General features: G+C 33.5%; 2 protein-coding genes across 2 annotated transcripts; both read left to right on the top strand.

Moving 5' to 3' along the window:
• Positions 1–854: 854 nt before the first annotated feature.
• Positions 855–4,549, top strand: LOC107918865 (pectin acetylesterase 10). Its single transcript, XM_016848446.2, has 12 exons — positions 855–1,418; positions 1,819–1,901; positions 2,140–2,269; positions 2,351–2,424; positions 2,637–2,723; positions 2,876–3,000; positions 3,102–3,162; positions 3,409–3,462; positions 3,569–3,646; positions 3,765–3,870; positions 3,952–4,097; positions 4,171–4,549. Exons 1-12 carry the CDS (start codon positions 1,229–1,231, stop codon positions 4,276–4,278), a joined length of 1,242 nt encoding a protein of 413 aa, XP_016703935.2. The 5' UTR covers positions 855–1,228; the 3' UTR covers positions 4,279–4,549.
• Positions 4,550–8,812: 4,263 nt separating this feature from the next.
• On the top strand, positions 8,813–10,040 carry LOC121225407 (dynamin-related protein 5A). Its single transcript, XM_041109715.1, has 2 exons — positions 8,813–9,146; positions 9,616–10,040. Exons 1-2 carry the CDS (start codon positions 8,835–8,837, stop codon positions 9,826–9,828), a joined length of 525 nt encoding a protein of 174 aa, XP_040965649.1. The 5' UTR covers positions 8,813–8,834; the 3' UTR covers positions 9,829–10,040.
• The last annotated feature ends 15,256 nt before the right edge of the window (positions 10,041–25,296 follow it).

Here is a 25,296-nt window from a genome sequence, read left to right as displayed (position 1 = left end):
TAGAACCTTTAGATGCTGGTATTTATACCCTCTAACTGATTTCTAACGATTGTGATTGTTGATGAATTGAATAGAGCCGTTGGAATGAAAATACCGTATTATTAAATTACCTGCAACAAAAAGTATCGATACTTTTTCTATGAGTATCGATACTAGTAGCATTTAATACCTAATTCAGTGACTGCTAAAGTTAGTTTACAACAATACAAAAAATGATTTTTTTAATGGGTATCGATACTTTTTGTCATTATTTAAAAAATTATGGAAACAGAATGCAAAAGTGGTATCGATAAAAAAAAGGATATTGATAAAATTTAATGGATATCGGTATATTTAGAAAAGTATCGATATTTATTACTTTTGTTTAATTTTTATTCAAATCAATGAATAATTTTGGTATCGACAAAAATCATATGAGTATCGATACTTTTTGCAGGGAGTACTTTTTCAATTAATTTAAAAATGGTTCAATTAAGTTCAAAAGATTATCCAAAATATTTTAAGTGTTCAAAGCATTTTCTATGATGTTTAGAATTCTTAAAATAACTTTTATAACTTTTATGTTTTGAACTTTATAATCTTTTTGTCCAAAACTATTTTTTTTATTATATTAAAATATTTTATCAAATAAAGCTAATTGAACCATTTTCATTCATTTAAATTTTTTATAATTGTAAATATTTTTAATAAAATTACAAAATTTTTTGTGTTTTAAAAACAAAAACTTTGCCCGGTCAACTTGAAGAATATCAAGTAACAGGGTTAATGACCGGTCAATGGCGAATCAACGGCCGGTGTATCACAACGTGCTACGGGCTTCTTCACTTATATAATCACCTCTAGTCCACTTAGAGTCTACAAATAGTCAAATGCTACTCCATTCCATTTGGCATTTCCAATTTTTCATACATGCTCCTCCCCCAGCCTCGGTATTATAAACTCCAAAACCCCCCTGCAAATACCCTCTTCTTCGCATTTTGCGTCTCTTCAATTCCCAAATCTACTCACCACCTTCATTACCTCCTCCATTTTAAAGGATCAACATTTCCTAATAGTATCCGCACACTATGCAAGCCGTTAATTACGTGCTAAAATTGACCTCCTCTACTGTCTGTCTTACATAAAACTTGACATAGGCAACTGCAACCTGCAAGATTCAAGCTTTTGCTTTTCTTTTCTTTTTCCTTTCTGAATTTCTCTCTCGAGATCTTGAGAGCAGAGGAAAACAATGATGAAGCTCTCTTGGGTTTGGATTGTTATAGCAATTGCTTTTCTTCAACTTGTTACTGGATTCTTAGATTTTAATGAAACAGAGCTATCTCTTATTGAGGCTTACGACTTCGGAGTCTCCAAACTCAATTACAATCCTCTCATGGTTGGACTGACTCTTATTACAAGTGCTGGCGCTAAAGGAGCAGGTACATTGCCATATATAGCGTTCCCTTCCCACTCTTATTTCGGCTCATTCTTTACATTTTACTTCACTGTTCTGATTGCTGGATTTAGATTCTTTTTTTTTTTAAACAAAATTGTGTTTCATGAAAATGACAGTAATATAAGTATCATCATGCCTTTATGTATCAGCTTTCGGTCATTCTGTTAATTGAAGTTTGCTTCTGCTTCATTTCCTTCACATAAATTTCTTTTTCCTGTATACTTGTTGTAGCTTCAATTCTACTTTACCAAAATGTTTAAAAAAAAGAAAAACTCTTTCTGAAAATTAATAAGAAAGAACACCTTCAGCTTCATACATAATCTTTTACTGGGAAACCAATGAAACTGTCATAAGTTACCTGCTAATGTCTTTCGATCATGCAGTCTGCCTGGATGGAACATTGCCAGGTTATCATTGGCATCGTGGATACGGATCGGGCGCAAACAGCTGGCTCATTCAGTTGGAGGTCTGTCGTTTGTGAGAAATAATGGACACATAGAAGCTCATTTTCCAACTTAGCTATTCTAGGATATTATTAAAAAATCCGAGGTCTTGAGCTATAAATGACTGATAAATTCTGAAAAAGTTGTATGTTCCTCTAAAATGTTCCTCTTTTTCATTGTTATAAGCATCTAGGTTCAGTTGATCCTTTAAGATCTGGACTCTGGATGCATGCTGACTTCAGGCCGATTATGTTGTGGCAGGGAGGTGGATGGTGCAATAACGTTAGAACTTGTGTCTACCGCAAAAAAACACGACGAGGATCATCTACGTACATGGAAAAGCAGATACCCTTTACTGGAATATTGAGTGATAAGGCTGAACAAAATCCTGGTCTCCTCCTAAGCTTTATTCCATAAGTAAATTTACCATTCTTGTGCAAATATCTTATCTAATTTCACATTAAGATTGCAGACTTTTTCAATTGGAACAGAGTAAAGCTTCGTTATTGTGATGGTGCCTCTTTTACTGGGGACACAGAAAATAAGGTACAAACCAATTTCTTGCATTTGCTTTCACCCATATAATACCAATTTTGATTGCTTCACTTCTGGATAATAGTTATTGTTTCCAAGTGATTCAAATATTTGACTATTTTATATTGTAGATTTTTATAAATGCTTCTCTGTAAGGTTATCTTCGAATTTGTTCTTCTTTATGTGCAAACCATATGTTAAAAACTAGGCTATTCTGTGTTTAGGCTGCAAAGCTGCAATTTAGGGGCCAACGTATATGGTTAGCTGCAATGGAAGATTTAATGTCAAAAGGAATGCGCAACGCAAAGCAGGTTCTTATTTATCTTAGATTACAACATGTTTCTCAAAAAGATCCACCTATTTCTATATTTTGATAGTAGGAGGTAGAGTATGACAGGCATTAGACTGTGCGTTGCCAGATTATCATATTTCCTTTTTAGTAACAAGGAACAAATAATTTCAGGCTCTTCTTTCGGGGTGTTCTGCTGGGGGTCTGGCATCAATTTTACACTGTGATGAATTTAGGAACATGTTTCCGAGAACTAGTAAAGTGAAGTGTCTGAGTGATGCTGGTCTATTCCTTGATGCGTATGTATCATTATCCTTTAGGGTCTTGTTTTAATCCCCAGCAAGACATAGATTGTTATTTAGTTCTTAATATATTTTCTCTATATCCTCTTTGACTGTAGGGTTGATGTCTCTGGTGGTCGCACACTTAGGAGTTTATACAACGGAGTGGTGGGGTTGCAGGTTTGATATTGATATTCGTGTTTTACACATATGCGGATAGATAATGCCTAGTTTGTGTTATTAAATTTTTATATATATCCCCTTGCATCATTTCCCTATTGATGCCAAAAGATTTGATGAAAAACACATCTGGACACATGATAAATAAAAAATATATATGATTTAAGTAAGGAAAAGATTACCAATTTTTATGGCTTTACAGAATTTTGATTATTAAATGCTTGAATCTTCTTGTTCATCACACAGGGTGTGCAACATAACCTGCCACGCATATGCACCATCCACCGTGATCCAACTTCAGTATATATCTTCTTTTGATTTCTTTCTGACCAATATAATTTGAGTAATTAAGACAAATATATTCTCTTGCTCGATCAGTCACTTGACCGAAACTTGCTTCTTTCAGTGCTTCTTTCCTCAAAACCTAATCAGCAACATCCGAACTTCACTGTTTATTCTCAATGCAGCATATGATTCATGGCAGGTAATATCCTCGTCTGTAAACTAGGATATGATCATAAGGCATACTGCTATGTGCTTTATTTGAAGTCTGCAAGGCGTGATTAACAAAATAGATGAATAAATTTGCTCCTTGATATCAGATTCAATCCAGCATAGCTCCACCATCGGCTGATCCACATGGTTATTGGCATGAGTGCAGATTGAACCATGCAAAATGTTCTGCATCACAGATGAGGTTTTTACAAGGTGATTTCCTGTGTAAAATTGCTTGAGCTTCATAGACAAATGTTTTTCCAGCTAAAACAAATCTATGTTTCTGTGAATCAGGCTTCCGAATTGAGATGCTTAATGCTATCAAAGGGTTCTCACAGTCTAGAGAGAACGGATTGTTTATAAATTCGTGTTTTGCTCACTGCCAAACAGAAAGACAAGACACATGGTTTGCTGCTAATTCCCCTGAAATTAGAAACAAGGTATGTGTATTTCATATCAGATTTCATTGTGTGATGAGTTTATAATGGTAATGGATAATGGATAATATGGCAGGCAATTGCAATAGCTGTTGGAGATTGGTATTTTGACAGAGCAGGAGTGAAGATCATTGATTGTCCGTACCCATGTGACAAGAGTTGCCACTATCTGGTTTTCAAATGAGACAAGTACATATATTATTAGTTATACATATTATTTGAAGCACCCTGCAATTCAAGGAAATGGGGAATGCCAAGTCAATAATTAGAGGAAGGTTGGTGACAAATGCAATTTGCGATTCAATTTTATTACAAAACCTTGGTTTGATGAATGTGTCCAATCCGAATGCAGACAAAGTTTGAGAATGGCTGTCATATGTGAGAAATGTATTAATCATGGCATGGCATGTCTATTACTTGTTGATAAATACAGAGTAAGCCTATCATATTCCCAAGATGTCTGTTCATATTTCGAAGCTTGATATTTGAATGGATGGATGGACGGACGGCAGATTTCTTAGGTAACAATGATCAATAACAACTAACAAAACTATACTAATATAATACTTCCTCAGTCCCATTTCACATTTTTTACTATTAAAAATAAAATGTGGCAAGTTTTATGGGGAGGAAGGAGTATATGATTGATAGCATAGGCATCAATTGTTGATTATATACCAACATATAATTTTTTAAGTTACATATTTTTAAATAAAACTTATTATTAGTTTTCCACTTTTTTGCTTTTAAATATTAATAAAATTAGGAAATAAATTATATTAATATCATCCTCTTATAAGATAGTGTCACGTTATTAAATTTTAAAGATAACAAAGTATTATTATACACTCATCTATATCTAATATTTTCTCCTTTAATTTAACTTTAATTAAATTATTTAAAATAATTACTTTTTAGATTATAAACAAACATTTTTTTATTCTTTTATAAATTTTAATTATTTTATTTTTTTCATTAGTTAATATATATTTTTTATTTTTGTCCAACCAATTTAAAAAAAAATTAGTATTTTTTGTGTAATTTTTTTCATGTCATTGACTCATAATTTTGGTAATTATTTTACCTTGAATCTCGAGATTCAGGGTTTGAGATTTAAGGTTTAGGGTTCGAGGTTTTAAGTTTGGGTTTAAGGATTCATGGTTACGGGTTTTGGTTTATGGTTTGGGGTTCTAAATTTTGGGTTTAGGGTATGGGATTCTAGATTTAGGGTTCAGGATAAAAGAATTACCAAATTTGCGTGTCAATGGCATGGAAAAAATTGTTGAAATATTATCAAATAATTGAAAAGGGACCATGAGTGATGTGGTGGAAAGGGTTCTTAAAATAATTTCTCAATAGATGAGTGGATAATAATAATTTCATGTCTTTAAAATTTGATGATGTAGCAAAATTTTATTGGTGCCTAAAAACCTTAATTTTTAAGATCATCTTAATGTAAGTTATTCCCATAAAATTATTCGAAATAATAAATTAACAATATATAGTAAATTCTTGGAGTTTACTATTATTGCATTAGTTGGTATAACAAGGAATGCAATAATACTGTTTTGCGAACTAGATAAGAAAGTAAAGAGTAGCAACACACCAAATTTATTTAACAGTTAAACTGTGCAATTATTGATTTAAGATGAATCAAAGTACATACATTCAGTCTCCCTCTCACGTAAAATATGTCTCCAAGAAAATGCAGAGAGTTTTGACTTACCAAATGCCCAAGTAAAGATAGAACAAAACAATCTCTAAAGTTAATCTGTGTGTGCCATAAATAAACACCAACATAATCCATGCTATTAAAAAATGGGAAACAAGAGCAAATATTTTTTAAATGCTTTGACTCTTGAAGTCTTTTAAAATATCAAGACATAGTCTGCATAATTGCCACCGAGGGATAAGACATAATCCACCTTATATCTAGTTTACTATCAAAACATTAATTATGTACAAATTAAAATATTCAACACATCAAATTACTTTGCTTGTTATAGAAAATTTGTTGCGTTAAACGTTATAATAGAAAGTTGAACAATAAACTTCAACAACTAAAGTTTCTACCAAAGGATAATAATAAATTTTATAATTATAACGGTAGCTCTCCATACTTGACTCCATACTTAACATAACATATTCATTATCATTTATCCATATCAATTATGCATTAGTAATCTAAATATCAACATGATCACTTAATATACAAAACTGACTCAAAATCTAGGTACATGCCATATATTAAAACAAAAAAGGGCTATACAAACATTTTTGACTTGAGGATTGTTGGCTGGATGTTGAATCACGTCATGGGACTTCGAGATCCATCTAAGCTTGCGCACAAAATAAACAAACTATATGCTTAGCGTTAAAGCTCAGTAATACTTTCATGATTCAAGTCACAAAAATGAGCTTATTCACTAAAAAAATTCGATCAATATATGTTATAAATCAACCAAATAATTTACATATTCAATACTCAAATGTCACTCTCATACACCATTTCATTTGATAATCAACTAACATTTTATGTCATCCTTTTTAGTAACAAAGATGCAAACATATTCAATTCAATTTCATACATATTGTCAGAGTTGTGTGACCCAAATTCTTGTTAAAGAAAAAACAGTGGCAAAATAAGGGGATCTGTAGGGGAGAAAGCCGTAGCCGTCACAGATCCCCATTAAGCATAAAACTGGACTGGGGTCGTAACCGATGGTGCGAGGGCCTTTAGGTCCTGTGGTATGGTACAGGCTATACAAGTGGAATCCATATAGAAGAACACTTTTTCTATTTGATATTGATTGGAATAAGGTGTTTCAACCTTACTACACTGCTTTTATTTGACATTGATTAGAATAAGATTTTTTTCAACCTATAAATAGATGTAGTCTAAATTCCTCTTGAATCATTCGAATTCGACATTAGTTTTCTTCTCTTCTACCCGTGGTTTTTTCTCAAAAGGGTTTCCATGTTAAATCTGTGTGTTCTTATTTTTCTTTCTTTTTTTGCTTTGCAATCGTTCTATATTGTCATTGTTGAGTTCAACTTTACACATATAAATTCATGTACCAATATGATATTCAAAATCATTTTCATTCAAGGCTATTCGATCATTTATTTTTACAATTCAATTCTTTTTCTCGAGTTCATTGACTTGCTCAAATTCGATTCGGCCTCCAAGGCTCATTTAAACTGGTTCACATAGTCTTTCACATATTGTTGTTTTCCACATATAACCTATATACAAGCGTATTAATTTAATCACATTCATCTCAATTAACATATAATCAATTCATATTTTTATAACCCTATTAACCAGACATAAACTTAGGGAAGATAGGTGGATCTATTACTTTCTCATCCCGGGTTGCCCGACAATGATGGCTTTCACAATTATTCTATCATCTCGAGTTGCCCGACAATAATGAATACTAGAATATGTACATTCTACCACCTCGAGTTGCCCAGCGACGATGGTTTCTAATAATTTACCTGGCTCTATGGCATGCCAACTATATCCAACTCTGGCCAAACAACTAATAGGGTAACCAACATTTCAATTTCATTATATAACCAAATCGCATATCATCATTATCAATTCACATGTATATAACCAATACAACATAGCATAGTTTAATCCCTTTTCATATTACATAGCTTGTATCAATTAAATCATGCTACTTTCTATTTTGTTCAATTCAATCCAATATCTCGATATTCAATATCAATCACAATGAATCAATTCACACGACAATTATATACTCACATCGATACTCATTCATGAAAATTAACATGAATATGTAAACAAGTATATATATTGATCTCGAATCATAAAATTACAAACTAAATCCTTGTATCTCTCGTCGACAACTCTCGCTTTTCTTTTCCCTCTTAATTGATATCAAATTTCATTCAATGCACATTCAAATAAAAATCCAAGCATATTTTATGTTTTATTCAATTTAGTCCCTATGTCGGGATATGCATTTATTTTGATATTTAGCATCAGATCAAAATATGATTTCATATTCTTTCATTAGGGACCGTATCATTTCTATTCATGGCATAATTTTATGATAGGTTTTCATTTTCGTCCCTAATGTTACAAAGTTAACTATAAATATTATTTAGCTTTACAATTTAGTCCTTATCATGATTTAAGCTTAATATATATCAAATTCAAGCCTAATTCATCAATTTCTAGACAATGGCAACTTACCATAAATTCAACAATTGAACAAACTGATACATGGGCTAGCTAAATCAAGCTTCCATGATCATAAATCTATAAATTACACGAAAAAGACATGGTTACCTTAAATAAATTGATGGTCAAATGTATACTTGTAAAAATGGAGTTTTTCTTCTTTTGTTTCAGATGGTGGACAGTGGAGAAGATGAAGTTTTCATATTTCATCCACTAACTTGGCTATATACCTTAATTAAGGTTTAATTGAATAATTAATCATGTTTCATTATGTAACACCCTTTACCCAACCCGATCGTCGAGTTCGAGTTATAGGATGCTACATTCGTTACCGGAGCAACTACAGTAAGGGTCTGTTTGATTGGCGGAATTGATTTTTCAGAAAATCAATTAAGAGTTTTCCAGTGTTTGATTGGCGGAAAATGATTTCCTATTGTAAAATATTTTACAAAACACGGGAAAATGAGTTCTTGTTTTAGGAAAATGTCTTACTGTTTTGAATTCGATAAGACATTTTTCGGAAAATGACCCATTCTTCTCCCCTTTCCCCTTTCCCCTTCTCCTTCCCTTTCCCCTACCCCTTTTCTCTACCCCTTCCCTTTCCCGTTTCGAAGCCTACAATCGCCTCCAAGCCATGGCAGTGGCCTTCGAAAAAAAGTTGTCGATTCTCGAAAATTTTAGCCCTCGGCAGTCAATCTGATGGAAAAAGCTCTCTCATTGAAGCTTTGCTTAGATTCCATTTCAATGTGCGTGAAATTGAAATGGGTACTCGTCAACCTCTCATTTTGCAGATGATTCATTACCGTTCTACACTTGAGCCTCGCTGTCGCTTTCAGGTGGTTTTTGCTTTTAGAGTTGGGTGCTTTTGGTTTAATAACTTTATTTTTAGGGGGTTTGTTTTTATGTTTCTATTTAAAGTTTTTTATTGATTTTTTATATGCTGAATCGGGCTTTTATCTGTGTTTATTTAATTTATATGAAGTAATAACTGGATTTTGGATGGAAGAATTTCAAATTGTATAATCAAAAGAAATATTTAGAATCTATGATCGAAAAATTTAAGGCTTTTTCTTTATAATAAATTAGACAGATCAATTTTGTTAAATATCGATAATGTATCTATTTACCAAGGATTATTTTGCTTTAGATCTAAATAATCTTAAACTATAGGGTTAATGTTTGCTAGAAAAAAGTTTTTTTCTGTAACATCTGAGTGTTCATTGAGTAAATGCTCCATTTGAGCAGCTTCCTATGTTTGCATTGTCTTCTTTTTCGTTGATACTTAAAATTGACAATTGAAAACAGGAAGAAGATTCTAAAGAATATGGAAGTCCAGTTGTTTCAGCATCAACAATTGCGGATGTCATAAAATCAAGAATCGAGGCACTTCTGAAGAAGACTAAAACTTCAATTTCTCCTAAGCCAATTGTAATGAGAGCTGAATTTGCACACTGTCCTAACCTCAGCATCATTGATACCCCAAGATTTGATCTGAAGATAGCTTGCTGGTTCATCTGAAAAAGGAAAATTCAGACTTGGATTGATTGAAATCTTTGTAGCAAAATGATCTTATTAATGAATCACATTATATTGATTGAAATATTTTGTTGCAATGCAGCATGTTTGACACTATAAAAAGCTAGTTCATCTACCATTTTCTGTTGTTTGAAGTCTGAACTTTAGGGGTAAATGTGAATATTCTAACTGTGTAAAGTTTCATGCCTCTTGAGGTGCCATTGGCTCGCATGCAGCTTCTGATGTATGAACTATTTTAAGGTTTGAGTTAGCATCTTCCATCCTGTGTAGGCAATAAAAGTTTTTTTCTACCATACTGCAGTGAGAAGAAACCTGTATAACTTATTTGCTGATGATATTTGTTATCCAAGGCTGAATTTTTGGACTTCTTATTTTCAACTCTATTCAGATTGAAATTATTTGTTATTCTCATTCCTCTGTTAAAAGTTTTCACTAGGTGAATGGAAATGCAAAAAATGTGTCTTTGTTTGTGTATAAAATGCACAATGTTCGGAGCATTTGTACAAGACCATAAGTACCAATTTGCTATGACATAAGACCATAAGTACCAATTTGCTATGACTGGCATGGTCGTCTTACCTTATATGTTCTTGCAATTTCAAAGCCCTTGCACTAGTAACAGAAGCTATTGAATGATAAAAAATTGCCATAGGATAAGGTCTTCTAATGTCTAAACTTGCCTTGTCTATGGTGTTGTTCGATCAATTGCAGGTACAAACTATAATGTTTAATTGCTCATTAGATATAATGATATAGAAGATAATGTTTGTGTTTTCATTGTTGCTCACCAATTGTTGCGTGATAAATCAATCTCCAATTTTCCTTTAAATTTTTTCGCAACTACTTGGTGACAGTCATGGGTTTAGTGACTCCATAGAGTGTGTCATTAGCATTGGTTGATACATATTCCGTGTTCGTTAAAGGCTTACCACGATAACCAAGGGTACTGCTGGTTGTCATTGTTGGAGACTAGGTATGTTACAAGGCTTATTATGCATATCATCACCATTGTGTTATCCCTTATCATAATTTGATGTAAAAACATGTGTTTTATCTGATTGCAGGCCTTGTCATTTCTCTCACTAGCCGCGGCTTGCTCAACTGCTAGTGTGACAAGTCTTTTGGTCAATGTCAGCTCGACATATTGCCCGTCAAAGATATGCAGTAGATATTAGTTGTCTGCAGCTATGGCTTTCATGTTGTGGTTTCTATCCTTTGCTTTAACTCTCTTCAATCTTTGACTCCTTCTGTCTTTGTAGCGACTCGCAACTTCCAAGTTCCAACCCTTTCTTCATACACAAAAAGTTCAGCAGGCAGATCTTGACAGTTCCAAAGATGTTCAAATTAAGAAGTGTACATTGACAATATTATATACAAACATCAAAATCTTGAACAATAAAATTGAATTTCAATGTTTTTTGAATAAAGTTTGCTGCCAATTTACGATTCATTGATTCATTTATCTAGTTCATACAGTTAATATTCTAGCTTAATAATTGAGTATTATTATATATTTAATTTGATTTATTTAATTATAAATAAATCATTGCAATATATGTAAAAACAATTTAAAATATAAAAATTTATTAATATATATTAATATATGTAAAAACAACTTTTCCAGAAAATATTTTCAGGAAATCTGCCAAACAGCAGAAAATATTTTACACAGATTCAATCAAACACCAGAAAATATTTTCCAGTAAATCATTTTATAGAAAAGTAAAACATTTTCCAGAAATCATTTTACGGAAAACATTTTACTGGCAATCAAACGGACCCTAAATTTTGATACATTTCAAACAATACGATATGCTTATTTGTATAAAACATATTTAGATATGATGTAAAATCATTTACAGGTCTTATACATAAGCTCTTTTACTGAATCGAGGTCGACTAAATACTTAATTAAAAAATTTTCAAAACCCGCGAGTTAATGCCGCAACATTAGGGTTTTCTTGTCGCGACATCGTCCATCAGTGAGTTACTTCACAACTTTAAAAATCTTGATGTCGCGAAGCCTCTTATTTTTTATCTATGTTGTGACACTAAGGATAGATGGTTGCAACGTCACCTCTGTTTTGGTTGGAATCTCATTTGGTACAATTTTCATGCTTCCAACAAATACATCACATTTCACATATGCATATGCTAATGTTACCAATACAAAAATATGTCAATCCATGCCAAATCAAGTCAATATCACTTTTGAAACAATCATTCTAATGGCATAAAATTCATGACCAAAACATAACCATTTTCAATCCATTTACTAACTTGCTAAATCTATTCATTATGCAATCCACAATATATCTAACTTATGCAAGCCTCAATCATCACATTTAATGGCACCAAACATGTCCCAAAACCATGCATCAAATAGGTTATATACCAAACGTATCAACAAGTTCAATGTTAGCCACAATTACATCCTCATCACATACGTCAAATTGATCATTTCCATAGCATAAGGACCTTATATACATGCCACAACCTTTGGAACCAAAATGAACATATTTCTACTATTTCGATGATAGATTGACATCCGCAAAGATCCGAATTTGAGAGTTCCACAAATTGAAGATCTAAGTAAGAGAAACAACTAAAGTAAGTATACAAATGCTTAGTACGTTCAAATGGAAAACACAAGGCTTACCTTGATCATATATAAGCATACTAACTACCATAATTTTGGCATACATGTGGCTAACCTTGTCACATAATGTCATAACTAGACACATGACAATATTGACATCCAAATAGGTTCGACATTATAACATATATATATATATATATATATATAAAGAGTATCACTAATTCATACCAAATCATGTTATACCATCTCACTTGCATACATCTTTATCAAGATACAAAATCATGCCATTTCAATATAAATTACAAATCATTATAACATATCAAATTAGTTCATATCCATTTTTTTTGAATCCAATTCCAATTTCATTATTTCACCCAATGGAACCTCAGTAAAATGAACTCAAATACATGGGTGAACTACACCACACCAAATAGCTCGTAGGAGCTTAAACCACACTACACTGAGGCATCGAAGTGTAAAGCTCGTAAGCATAAAATGTATAAACATTTTTAAATACATTCCTCTAACACACCAAAGTCTTCATAGAGACATATAACACTTGATGATCCACAACAAATGTTGGATCTCGACATAACCTGTAACAATCTCCGTATAATCACATATCACATACAAACGTGCATAAGACTCCATGGGCATGCCAACCGTATCCTAACCTTTTACTAAGTTCACTTGGGCATTAACTATGTATATTTTTGAATTCAACCCTGTAATCATTCATAGTTACATATCATACCTTCTAATAATTTCTAATTACATATCATACCTTCTAATCATTTCCAATTACATATCATACCTTCTAATCATTTTCAATTACATATCATACTTTATACAATTTATTATAACATAACAAGCATATATCTCATTTCATTTCAAATTTCGATTCATTCAATAGCCTTGTATGCCAATTTTCATTAACATATTAAATTATGTTCAAGCATAATAATAATGAAATAAACACACACATACATATAATACAAGGAAAGGTAGTAAGTTCCAATTAAACTGTCACACCTGGATTTCAATAAAGTCTAAAATTTAGGGAAAAGTGGGTGTAAATTGAAAGAATTAGGGGATCAGTGGACTCTACCGAGAAATCACGAAAATTAGGTGATTGAATGGCAAATACTTGGGGTTCAATCCTGGTTCGGTTAAGTTAGAACTGAATGGTTCCTTAGTGGGAGACAAAATGATTGATGGATGGTTACTTGGGGCCTTGAACCTGCATAAGAAGAGTTATTTATACATGAGAGAGGAGGATTATTTTGAAGGCAGAATTCTCCCCAATTATGTTTTACTTTCTTTTCTTCTCCATCATCTTCTTCGGTTGTTCCAAATGAGAGAAAAATTGAGGAAATGTTGTATGTGTAACATCCTTAAAACCTCTTTGGTTGTAAATAATATGAGATAAAATTTTAGTGAAATAAGGTATAAGATCAAAGAAAATGAAAGTTGCAAGATATCAAAAGAGAGTTAAATCAAGAAGCATGACATGATGTATAATTGATTTCTTGATAAAATGAGAAAATGATATGAAGATGATAAAAGAGGATATTGAGGAGTATTAAAAATAATAATAATTAAGAAGTAGGTTTTAGTATATTGATTTAAAGTAAGGACTAAATCATAAATATGTGAAAAGTTTTTGGCTCAAGTGTAAATATTTAAAATTTAGGGATCAAAGTGTAAAAATAATAAAGTTAAAGGACCAAAAGTGAAAATAATCCAATTTACTATTATATGGAATTGGTATATAAGGACCAAACTAAATAGGTGAAGAGTTATGAGGGACTAAATCACAATTTTACCAAATTAAGTGATGATTCAACAATAGAATTTTAAAAGATCATAAAGGGCAAAATGATCAATTAGAAATAGAAAGAACTGTAGAAGGCAATGATGATGTCGGAGATATTTTGATGATATTTTATAATTATTTAATTAGATAAATGAGATATTTTATAATTATTTAATTATTTATTAATATTTTAATGAGATATTTTACTAATATTTTATTATAAATAGCTAGTATAAAAGGAGAGGAAGATGAAAAAAAAGAGAGAAGATCCTCCCATCTTTCCAACGTGAGTGAGAGGGAGAGAAGAAGAAAACTTTGTTGTCTTTACAAATTGGTCCTTCCACAAAAAAATCCACAATTTTCACCTAGAATTCCAAAGAATTTTCATAATCACCAAGAGAGAAAAGTGATAAGGAGACTATGTAGAATAAGGAAATCACCTTGGACTCAAGAAAATGGAAGTTGGAGGAGAGAGAAAATCAAGTTAAAGATTGAAATCAATAGGACAAGGTAAGAACATCAATATTTTAATATATTTTTAAGTTTGATATTATTGAAAAAGCATGAAAATGATGTTAAATTAGAGTTGTCTTATATAAGGTTTTATGTTCTTGATATGTCATTGAAGGGAAATAAGAAAAAGTGATGAGAAATATTGTAGAGAAAGGAAAGGACGGTGTTATAAACTTGGTTATCAACATTTTGCACTAAAATAGTTTTGGACAGCAGCAGTAGTTTGACTTTGAAAATTCACCAAAAATTGTAGAAATTGAATTAGAGGTTAATTAAAGAATTAAATTAAATCCTATTGAGCCTAGTTTTACATAGAAGAAATGATGTAAGCAAAATAATTTCATATTATGAGATATATGAATTTTTGTGAGATAATGTTAGATTGATTTCGGGTTCCCCTGTTCTAACTTTGGAAAATCATAAAAAATTGTAAAAAATTAATTAGGGGTTTAAATTTATATATTTAAATTCTTGATGAGTTTATTTTCAAGAGAAATAAACAAAAACATCATCGAAACCCCGTACTAAGAAATAATTAATTTTTAGTAAAGAAATGTCAAAGCTATCAAACAGCAGAATATGGATAAATTTGAAGATTTTTACTGTATTTATTGGATAAATTATAAATTCTCAAAATTTTTATGGTAAAAATATATTTGAGTCTAGTTTCAAAAACATTAAGCGAATCTTAATTTAGAATTTTGTAGCTGAAGATATAAATAATTTAGTGACTATGACTCAAGTGGATTGCTTTGATATGAACACATAAGTAAATAGTGGAATTATAGATAATGTTACATATAAGCATGTCATATACTAAAAGCAAAGATTCTAAAAAATATATACATAAAGGATGTGGAATGGAGAGGAGGAGGAGGAAAAAATATATGCATATATATTTATAGTAGATGAATTTGAAATGTTTCAAAATGGTTGTAGGTGATGGAATGATTGATACATATGAGTATGTTTAAATAAATTGATAACATAATAAGTGCATAATTGTTAATTGATGTGAATTCTTTGTTAACATTTTATGAAGAATTAAATCGATTGGCACAATTTAGAAATAAATATGAAATATACATAAAGTGGGTAAACTAATTTTGCAAGTGCAAGTCCTCCAATGGTATTATTTGTAAAATTTTAATATCTGTGTTAATTTTATAAACTTTGTTATATTTAATTGAATATCATGTTTTTATAAGGACTTGAGATTAGAAATAGATGTAAGTGGATGACATGTAAAATGAAGTGGTGGTTATGACATCTGAATACGGTTTAGGTAATGATATAAAATAAATAAAAAATAAAATGTGGAACTTGTAGGAAATGGAGACGATGTCACGATGACAAGTTCACCATGTCACGACGTGAAAACCCCCAACGTCACGATGATAGTTCAAAGCTTTTATGAACTATACAATTTGGCCTTTGATTAATTGTGGATGTTTTAATGAGCTCCTTTAACTCATAATTAATTCTATCATAAGATAAATCTGCTTCGACAACGATGTGACATCTTGATGCCTTAGATAGGTGATCGGGTCGGGTAGGGGGTGTTATAGTATGTGGCAGTGAATGACAAGTTTTAGGTTAGGAAGTAAAGAATCTGAGGAACTGGTAAGCCTTTCTATCTTTCTGTATTGGTGGATTTGAGGAAGAGAAGTAAGGATTTCTAAAAAGTTCTTGTATAATAATGGATTCTAGGTTTTAATGTTTGTACACATCCGGTTTAATTGGTGTATCTGATTGACATGCTTAGTGGCTAGGACAAAGGAGTCTCTAGTGTTTAGACAGGCTAAGCTGGCAAGGAAGAAGGGTTTAAGGTGAGTTTCTATACTCTAATTTGAGTTCTGTTAGTTGTTGTGCTGCTAAAATGTTTAGCTCGAGTGTCTATTTTGTATCCAGTCTGAAATTCATGGTTGTGTATGATTACGATGAATGGGTAAACTATGCATGCCTAACACTATGGATAAATACATAAATGATTGTTGGTAGGCTCTTTGAATGCACGATGTGGTTGTGTATTGACATATTGAAATATGGCTTACTATATGTTATAGTAACAAGTGAATTGTTGTGTGTGAAAACCATATTTTTAAAATGCGAAGTATGGAGAGTTACTATGACAAGTTAGATGAATATAGGAAAAATTGACATAATGAAGGAATGGTCAGATTGTTATGGGATTCAAAGGAGTTTGGCGGCATTGTGGAACAATTAACTATTGGTCATTTGGGGCGATACCGTGTAAACGATATATAGGTCCTTTAGGGTAACACCATGTAAACGATATACATGTCATTCGGGCCAACACCTTGAAAGGGATTTACTAATTCTTTAGAATCAAAAGTCCATTGTTAGACATGGCATGATTTAATGGTGAATATGTACACTTTATGGCAAAATGGAGTCCGTTAGGATGGTAAGCAGGAAACCTGTCAGGGTACAAAAAAGGGAAATCACTGTATAATTCATATAGCGAGTAGTCTAATAGAATGAGTGTGGCGCGTCTACAAATGTAGAAAACACGATAATAAGAAGATCCGCCAACATACGAAGGGAAGTGGAACTGGTAGAAGAGTCTTAATGCGGGTATATGTGAGAGAAATGAGTAATTCCTTCAAAGTATTGGTAATATGTATCTGACATAAGAGTCCACTAAAGTTTGACAGTAAACTAGCTTTGGCTATAATAAAGCGAGATGATTATGCAAATACTAGTCCTAAGTATCCATGGGTAAAGAGGTCGCTAGAATAAGAGGGTAGTCCACGGAGGATTCTATTAAGAAGGAAGTCCATTGAGGACTATCTTGGGTGGAAAGCCTATCGGGAAATAATGGAAGAAATAGAAGTTTGTCAAGATTGTATAGCGCGGGGAAGTCCATTTGGGACTATCAAATGTGGAAGCCCGCCAAGGGAAATCTGAGAAAGAGATAGACCACATGGAACTATCTATTACTGAGAGTATTTTAGTAGAACAGTTTGAAGTGGAAATGTCCTTCGAGACTATTTACGAGTGCAAGTCTACAAAGAACATGGTGATCATGTATCAACAAAATAAAAAATTTAGGACATCAAATGAGATTGTCAGTAAATAAGTCTTCCTTAGAAGAAGGGTTTAATAACAAACTAAGTCATAAGAAGAAAATTGTTGGAGTAATGCAGTAAGTATATTTTGAGTTCAATATGGAACGAATAGATTAGAGTAAGGATCCAAAATTGTGGTGAGATATCTGATGGTTCCTTAAAAGTAGTCTTTAAATCATATATTCACATATATGGTACCTTGATGACTCGAGCCAGAAAGGTAAAATGGGAGCCTAATATGGAGCTAGACAAGGTTAACCTCAGAAAGGGGCTGTTTGAAGGAGCGCACTTATGATCAGATCAACTGGTATATCTGCAAATGATTGGTTCAAAGAACGCATAAATGTTGACTATGCTAGTCTTACAGCAAAATCTCTTTAGTTTTGTCAAGAAGTTTTAAATTTTGTTTTCTTACTTTTACTTACCTAAAAGTTGAAAGCGTTTGATTTCTACTGTGTAGAATCTCACTATGTTCCGCTGAACTTACAATTGTACTTCTTTGTACGTAAGATTAAGGAGTGATTCAAGGGTCATGGAGGCACCAAGCCAAACATCGCCAAGTTACACAAATGGTACCACAGCTGTACCATGTATATAGAGGGGCACCCTAGAGGCTACGCCTTAAGGTGCGGATAAGAAGAGTTTTATTAAAGTTTTAATTCCCAAGTCGTTGTATGCTTATAAACTTAAACTTGTTCAATAAGGAAAATTGATTATAAAAACCTTAGGAATAGTAGAGAATTTATCTGTAGTGATATTTTGTAACTTTTTGTTAACTAAAGAGAGCAGAGTGAAGTTATGTGTAAATAGGAAACCTATCTTGGCATTTAAAAGTTGAAAATAAATAACTATAGAATTATTGTTAAGTATCTCGGGTTGATTATAACACTTGGTACTTGGACCCATTAATCGGGTCGGGTATAAGGTGTTACAATTTAATGGTATCAGAGCTAAATTTAGTCGATCCTCTAAACATAAAAAATTGAGGAATAACCCCTATATGCATGTTACGTTAGATTTGGCTTAGTCTCTTAAACTGTTACAAAGTTATTATGTGTATAAAGTTGAGTACATATTGCCAAACTAAAGCAAGCCTGACGTTGTGCCTTTCGAAAACAACAGAAGGAGAAGTAAATAAAGCATAATGTGAAAGACAAGTGAAGAAAGAAAGATAATTCCATTAGAAAAGAAGGTCAATACAAATATACAAAAGAAGAGTCTTAATTTTCCCCTTGAGAGGGAGGAGCGGTGACATCCCTTGGTCTTTCACTATTTAGGTCAGTTCTTTTAAAGAATCAGGGTTAGACATTCCTAAATCTTGGGCATAGAAGAGTTCTCCGGATCCCTTCCACTTCCTCTGGAATTCTTTCCACTCGGGCCTTAAAGGGTTGAAAGCGTTGAAGCCAGTATCAGTTTTGATAATCTTTCGCATACAGTTAAAGTTCACTTGGATCAAGTCAAGGGGACCCATGACGACTTGTGCATGCAGAATAGGTTAGACCTTAAATTAGACAAATATTCCTAAATTCTCGCTTAGGTGTCTGCCTTAAATTCTTTAGGGCCTCACTTTTCTTCCTCTATATTTGTTCCTTCTCGATGAGGTGTTGCCCCTCAAGGGTTTCCAGTTGGTGAACCCTCTCTTCTAACTCCTCAGGTCTCCAATAACCGATACTTGGTCTCTCAAGTAGAGACAAATTTGGTAAGCTCATTATTTTCGTAGACAGAGGTTTTGTATGATTGGCGGAGCTAGTTAAAAGATTGCTCGCTAGAGAGAATGGCCCTTTCAAATTCTACTTGTTTAGCCTTATTCTCAGCACAAGCCTTTTGAAAAGCCTAGCTCACAACTTCACACTCTACTGCCAGCATGGAGAAGGAACCCTTTAATTCAGTAAGAGTACGCTTGTGAACGCCACTGAATGGGGAAAGGGTAAGTGAACTCCTTTAACTTCTAGGACAATTTCTTATATTATCTTTATTGGACAAAAAAAGGAAATAATGGGGTATCGTCTCGCACCTATGTGCTTGCGCCAAGAGAAAAATGTATGTACCTCACCAGAAGGTCGAGTGTAGTAAAGCACGCCAATTGGGGAAGTATGTGAAATTTTGAGGGAAGTGGCTAAAACTGCATCAGTGAGAAGGGGCATCAAGTTGGTTTTTGAAAGGTCCGCAGCATTGATGGATTCAACGGGGGGGATCATGGATGGCTAAGGGATTAATAGGAGATTCTTCTTATGGGAAGCCTAGTTTCTTTCCAAGCTTGTGCCAAACCAACCTATTACCATTACTTTCGTGAACACTGAAGGACCCTCTTTAAGTCTTGGCCTCTTGTGGCTACTACTACTAGCCTGTGCTCTAGAGTCAATTACTTTCATGGTCTGTTGCATAATCTCTATTAGCAACTCCATGTCCATAACTCCAGGTTAAGGGTTGTGATGAGATTAAGGGATGAGTCGGACCTACAGTAGTAACAATGAAGTCAACAACATTCTTAACTAAATTTCTACCTGACGACTCACCCTTAAATCTTGGAGTTGAGGAATGGCAGTGGTGGGGAGGAATATTGCAAATAATATAGAAGAAATAGGTGGGATCCCTCCTCCCAAGAAGTGCACAGGCTAACTCATTGTTAGCCTCAAACGTCCACTTTTCTTGAACAATCTCAGGGCTCATGCCAAGATAGAGATCTGTTGCCTGCCAACCATTTGGGATTTTTCCCTTTAAACAATAGCGAAAGGTATTCCAAACTGTAAGAAACCTTCTTAATTATAGAGTGCGCCTGAAATTTAACGTTTCAACTTGGGCCACAACGATCTCTATATCTAAAGGTTGGAACTTGAGACAAGTGGAATCCTTAGGAATTGACCATCGTGAGAAAAATTTGAAGCAAGTGGCGAGCCTAATTTTTACCAAGATAAATTTGTTACAATCCAAGTGGAGGTTTGAAGCTCAATTCTTAAGAATGAGTTTACGGCCTTGGCGAACACTAAAATACACCATCCTAACTGAGGGCCCTTGAGCTTGGACCTTCAACTGGTAGAAGCATTAGAAGACGCCAAGAAAGGGTGGCACATTTCAAATGTTGCAATCCAATAAATACGCCACCCAGGTCCACCAAGATAGACCAGCCAACTACCCTGGTGAAATTCCATATTCTTCAAGGACTATGCAGAAAAAAAAAAGGTACAATGGGAGGTGGAACCTTACCTCTAATAGATGAAAAGATAGCATGAGACCCTTACTAATTCACTCAAGCGTCTTTTCCCATTGATAACCTCAAATTTATTGGCGAAATTTGACAATCAGATACCCTAATCTACTAAGTAGCTAACCATTTCCTCTTGGGTGGTTAAACAAATATATAATGAGGTAATAGCTGACGTAATAGTCTCTTGGGATTGAATTGCATTTCTGCTTGCGACTGTGGAACTACCTTAGTGACCTCTTAGGCTCTGGAGCCCATAAACCTTGGCATTCCTTTCTAACACATGTGCGATCCTAAACATGTTGATATAAAAATAAGAAACATAAAGGAAGAAAGAAGATTTGCCTTGGGGTTGGTTAATGCCGAAAGGGAAAAATAAGCTCTGATAACGAAATTGAAGGAAGAAAAATGGAGGAAAAAGGAAACTTAAGGTCTAGGCAGAAGATTAAGCGATAAAGAAAATTAGGGGGGGAAGGAAGATCTTAGATGAAAGGATTACCTATCTCTACATCATGATTTAAATAATCAAATGTCCAAGGGAAGCTTGGATTTCAAATTTGTAATAAATTGTTCAAGTCCTCAAGTCTGTTTTTAAAACCTGTTGGTTTCGGGAAGGGTTTTTTTGAAACCCTTTCTTATCTCGAAAGGCGGGATTATCTATTAGAGACACCTGTCTATCAAGTACCCACCAATCTTTATTTGTCGATTGAGAATCAACTAAATAGTATATTGATGAGAAACTATTTAGTTTAGATTATAAGCTTAGGTGCCATTAGGATAACCGCGATCCTAGACATGTTGATATTGAAATAAGAAACATAAAAGGATAAAAGAAGATTTACTTTGGGGTTGGTTAATGCCGTAAGGGAAAAATAAGCTCTGATAACGAAATTGAAAGAAGAAAAACGGAAGAAAAAGGAAACTTAAGGTCTAGGCAAAAGATTAAGCCACAAAGAAAATTTGGGGAGGGAATGGAGGATCTTAGATGAAAGGATTACGTAGCTCTACATCTCGATTTAAATAGCTAAATGTCCAAGGAAATCTTGGATTTCAAATTTGTAATAAATTGTTTAATTCCTCAAATTTGTTTTTGACACCTGTTAGTTTCGAGAAGGGTTTTTCTGAAACCCTTTGTTATCCCGAAAGATGGGATTATCCGCTAGAGACACTTGTCTATCAAGTACCCACCAATTATTATTTTTCGATTGAGAATCCACTAAATAGTATATTGATGAGCAACTATTTAGTTTAGAGTACAAGCTTAGGCGCCATTACGATAACCACGATTATATCTGTATGCAACTATTGGTTTCATGCGGAGTATCGATAGATCTGCCATTCAAGCGGAATAGGTTTAAGGTGAATTTATGGTAAAGTAAATAATGTAGAAGAATCAGGAAAAGTGAGAGGTGACTACCTCAGGGATAGGATGCATATTTTTTTAAAAGAGAAGACTAGTCCTCCTAGTCTGCTTATAGTTTTAGCCGCTAGAAAAAATTTCAATGATAAATTTTTTTAGGGTGGAAGAGTTGTCACACTTGGATTTCAATAAAGTTTGGAATTTAGGGAAAATTGTGTATGAATTGAAAGAATTCGGGGATTGGCAGACTCTATTGAGAAATCAGGAAAATTAAGTAACTGAATGACAAATACTTGGGATCCAATCCTGGTTTGGTTCAATTAGAACCGACTGGTTCCTTAGTGAGAGACAAAATGGTTGCTAATGGATGATTACTTGGGGCCTTGAACGGTACGTAAGAAAAGTTATTTATACACGAGAGAGGAGGATTATTCTTAAGGTAGAATTCTCCCCAATTTTATTTTACTTTCTTTCCTTCATCATCTTCTTTGGTTGTTTTGAAGGAGAGAAAAATTGAGGAAACATTGTATGGGGCAGTGAACGAGAGGTTTAAGGTCAAAAGCCTTTTTATCTTTCTGTATTTGTGGATTTGAGGAAGAGAATTAAAGAATTTTGAAAAGTTCTTGTATAATAGTGGATTTTGGGTTTTAAGGTTTAGACACCTTTAGTTTAACAGATATATCTGGTTCTCATGCTTAGCTGCCAGGACGAAGGAGGCTCTAGCTTTTAGACAAGCTAAGCTGACAAGGACGAAGGGTTTAAGATGAGTTTCTGTACTAATCTGGGTGTTGTTAGTTGTTGTATTGCTAAAATGTTTAGCTCGAGTGTTTGTTTTATGTCCAGTCTAAAATTCATGGTTGTATATGATTACGATGAATAGGTAAACTATGAATGCATAACGTCATGGATATATATAGATAGATAATTGTTGGTATAGTCCCTAAATGTACGATGTGGTTTTGTATTGATGTATTGAAATATTTCATGCTATATGTTATAATAAGTGAATTGTTGTGTGTGAAAAACATGTTTTTAAAATAAGAAGTATGGAGGGAGTTATTATGACGGGTTAGATAAAGGTAGGAAAAATTGGCATAATGGAGGAATGGGTGGACTGTTATGGTATTCAAGGATTTTGGCAGCATTGTGGAATGATTATCTTCTGGTCTTTCAGGGCAACACCGTGACAATGGTTATCTACTGGTCATTCGAGGTGACACTGTGACAACGGTTATCTACTAGTCATTCAGGGTGACATCGTGTAAACAATATATAGGTCCTTCAGGGTGACACCTCAAACAAGGTTTACTGATTCTTCGAATCAAAAGTCCATGGTTTGTCATGGCTGGATCTAGTGGTGAATTGGTACACTTTATGGAAAAATGAAGCCTGTTAGGATGGTAAGCAGGAAACCTATCAAAGCACAAAAAGGAAAATAATTGTATGACTTATGCTATGAGTAGTGTGATATAATGAGCAATGACACGTCTGTGAATGTGAGACAACGCGATAATAAGAGGATCTGCAAAAATTTGAAAACAAGTGGAATTGGTAGAAGCGTTTTAACGCGAGTATATGTGATAGGAAGGAGAAATTCCTTCAAAGTATTGGCAATAAGTATCCTCCATAAGAGTCCACAAAATTTTGGTGAGTAAACCAACTTTGGTTGTAATAAAGTGAGATGATTATGCAAATATTAGTCCCAAGTATTCATGGGTAAAGAGGTCGCCAGAATAAGAAGTGAGTTTGCCAAGGAATCTCTTCAGAAGGAAGTCCGGCGAGTACTATCTTGGGTGGAAAGACCGTTGGGAAATAATGGAAAAAACGAAAGCTCGTCAAGACTATATAGTGTGAAGAAGTCTACTTGGGACTATCAAATGTGGAAGCCTGCCAAGGGAAATCTGAGAAAGAGATAGACCGCAGGGAACTATTTGTTACTGAGAGTATTTTTGTAGAATGGTATGAAGTGGGAAAGTCCTACGAGACTATTTACATGTCACATCGGGTTTTGTTTAAGTTTGAAAATTAGGATAAATTAGGGGTTAAATTGAAAGAAGTCATAAGTTAGCGACCTCTACTAAAAAATCAGGAAAAGTTAGTAACTGAGTTGGACAGGGTTGAGATCCAATTTTGGTCAGGTTTGTTTAAAACCAACTGGTTCCTTAGTGGGAGAAAAAATGATTACCAATGGATAGTGTCTATGGGGTTGATGACCGAATGTGAATGGCTATAAATAGTTGATAAATGACTTCTTGGGAAAACTTCTTCTCAAATTTGTTTCTCCTTATTCTCTCTTCATCTTCTTCCTTGGTTGCTTTGAAGTAGAGATACTTTTGGGAAGCTTTGCATGGAGTTATGATCATGAGTTATGAGTTGGAAATGTAGAGAATCTAATAACCTAGGAAGGTTCTTAGTCCTTCTGTATATTTAAGATTTAGAAAATAGGGTTAAAGATTCCCAGAAAAAGTTTTTAAGGGTTCTGCATGTTTCTGGAAAATTGAGTTTTAAGCTGAGAATACTAAGTTTAACTCATGATTGTGTCATGCTTAACTACTAGGAGAATGGAAGCCTTGGTGTTTGAAAAAGCTAAGTTGATAAGGCAAAGAAGCATCAGATGAGTTTCTAAACTCTATTTCTCGGATGTTATATGACTGGCATAAATCTAGGTCGAGTCTAAAATGAGTTCTATGATCTCTGTTGTTTGAAAGTGCAATGTATGCACATATTTGAGTAAGTAATTAAGTATCTATAGGTCTGTCGGTATGCATAAAATGGTTATGGTAACACATAACTAAGTTTGGAATGCTCCATGTTGTTATGTTTTCATGCTCATATGCTTGTGCTTGCGTGTTTTGAATTGTGGATTAT

The sequence above is a fragment of the Gossypium hirsutum genome, chromosome D13 (genome assembly GCF_007990345.1).
Source record: "Gossypium hirsutum isolate 1008001.06 chromosome D13, Gossypium_hirsutum_v2.1, whole genome shotgun sequence".
In the NCBI taxonomy this organism is placed as follows: Eukaryota; Viridiplantae; Streptophyta; class Magnoliopsida; order Malvales; family Malvaceae; genus Gossypium; species Gossypium hirsutum.
Note: the sequence above shows the minus strand (reverse complement) of the source record. Positions and strands in the feature narration are given on the sequence as shown.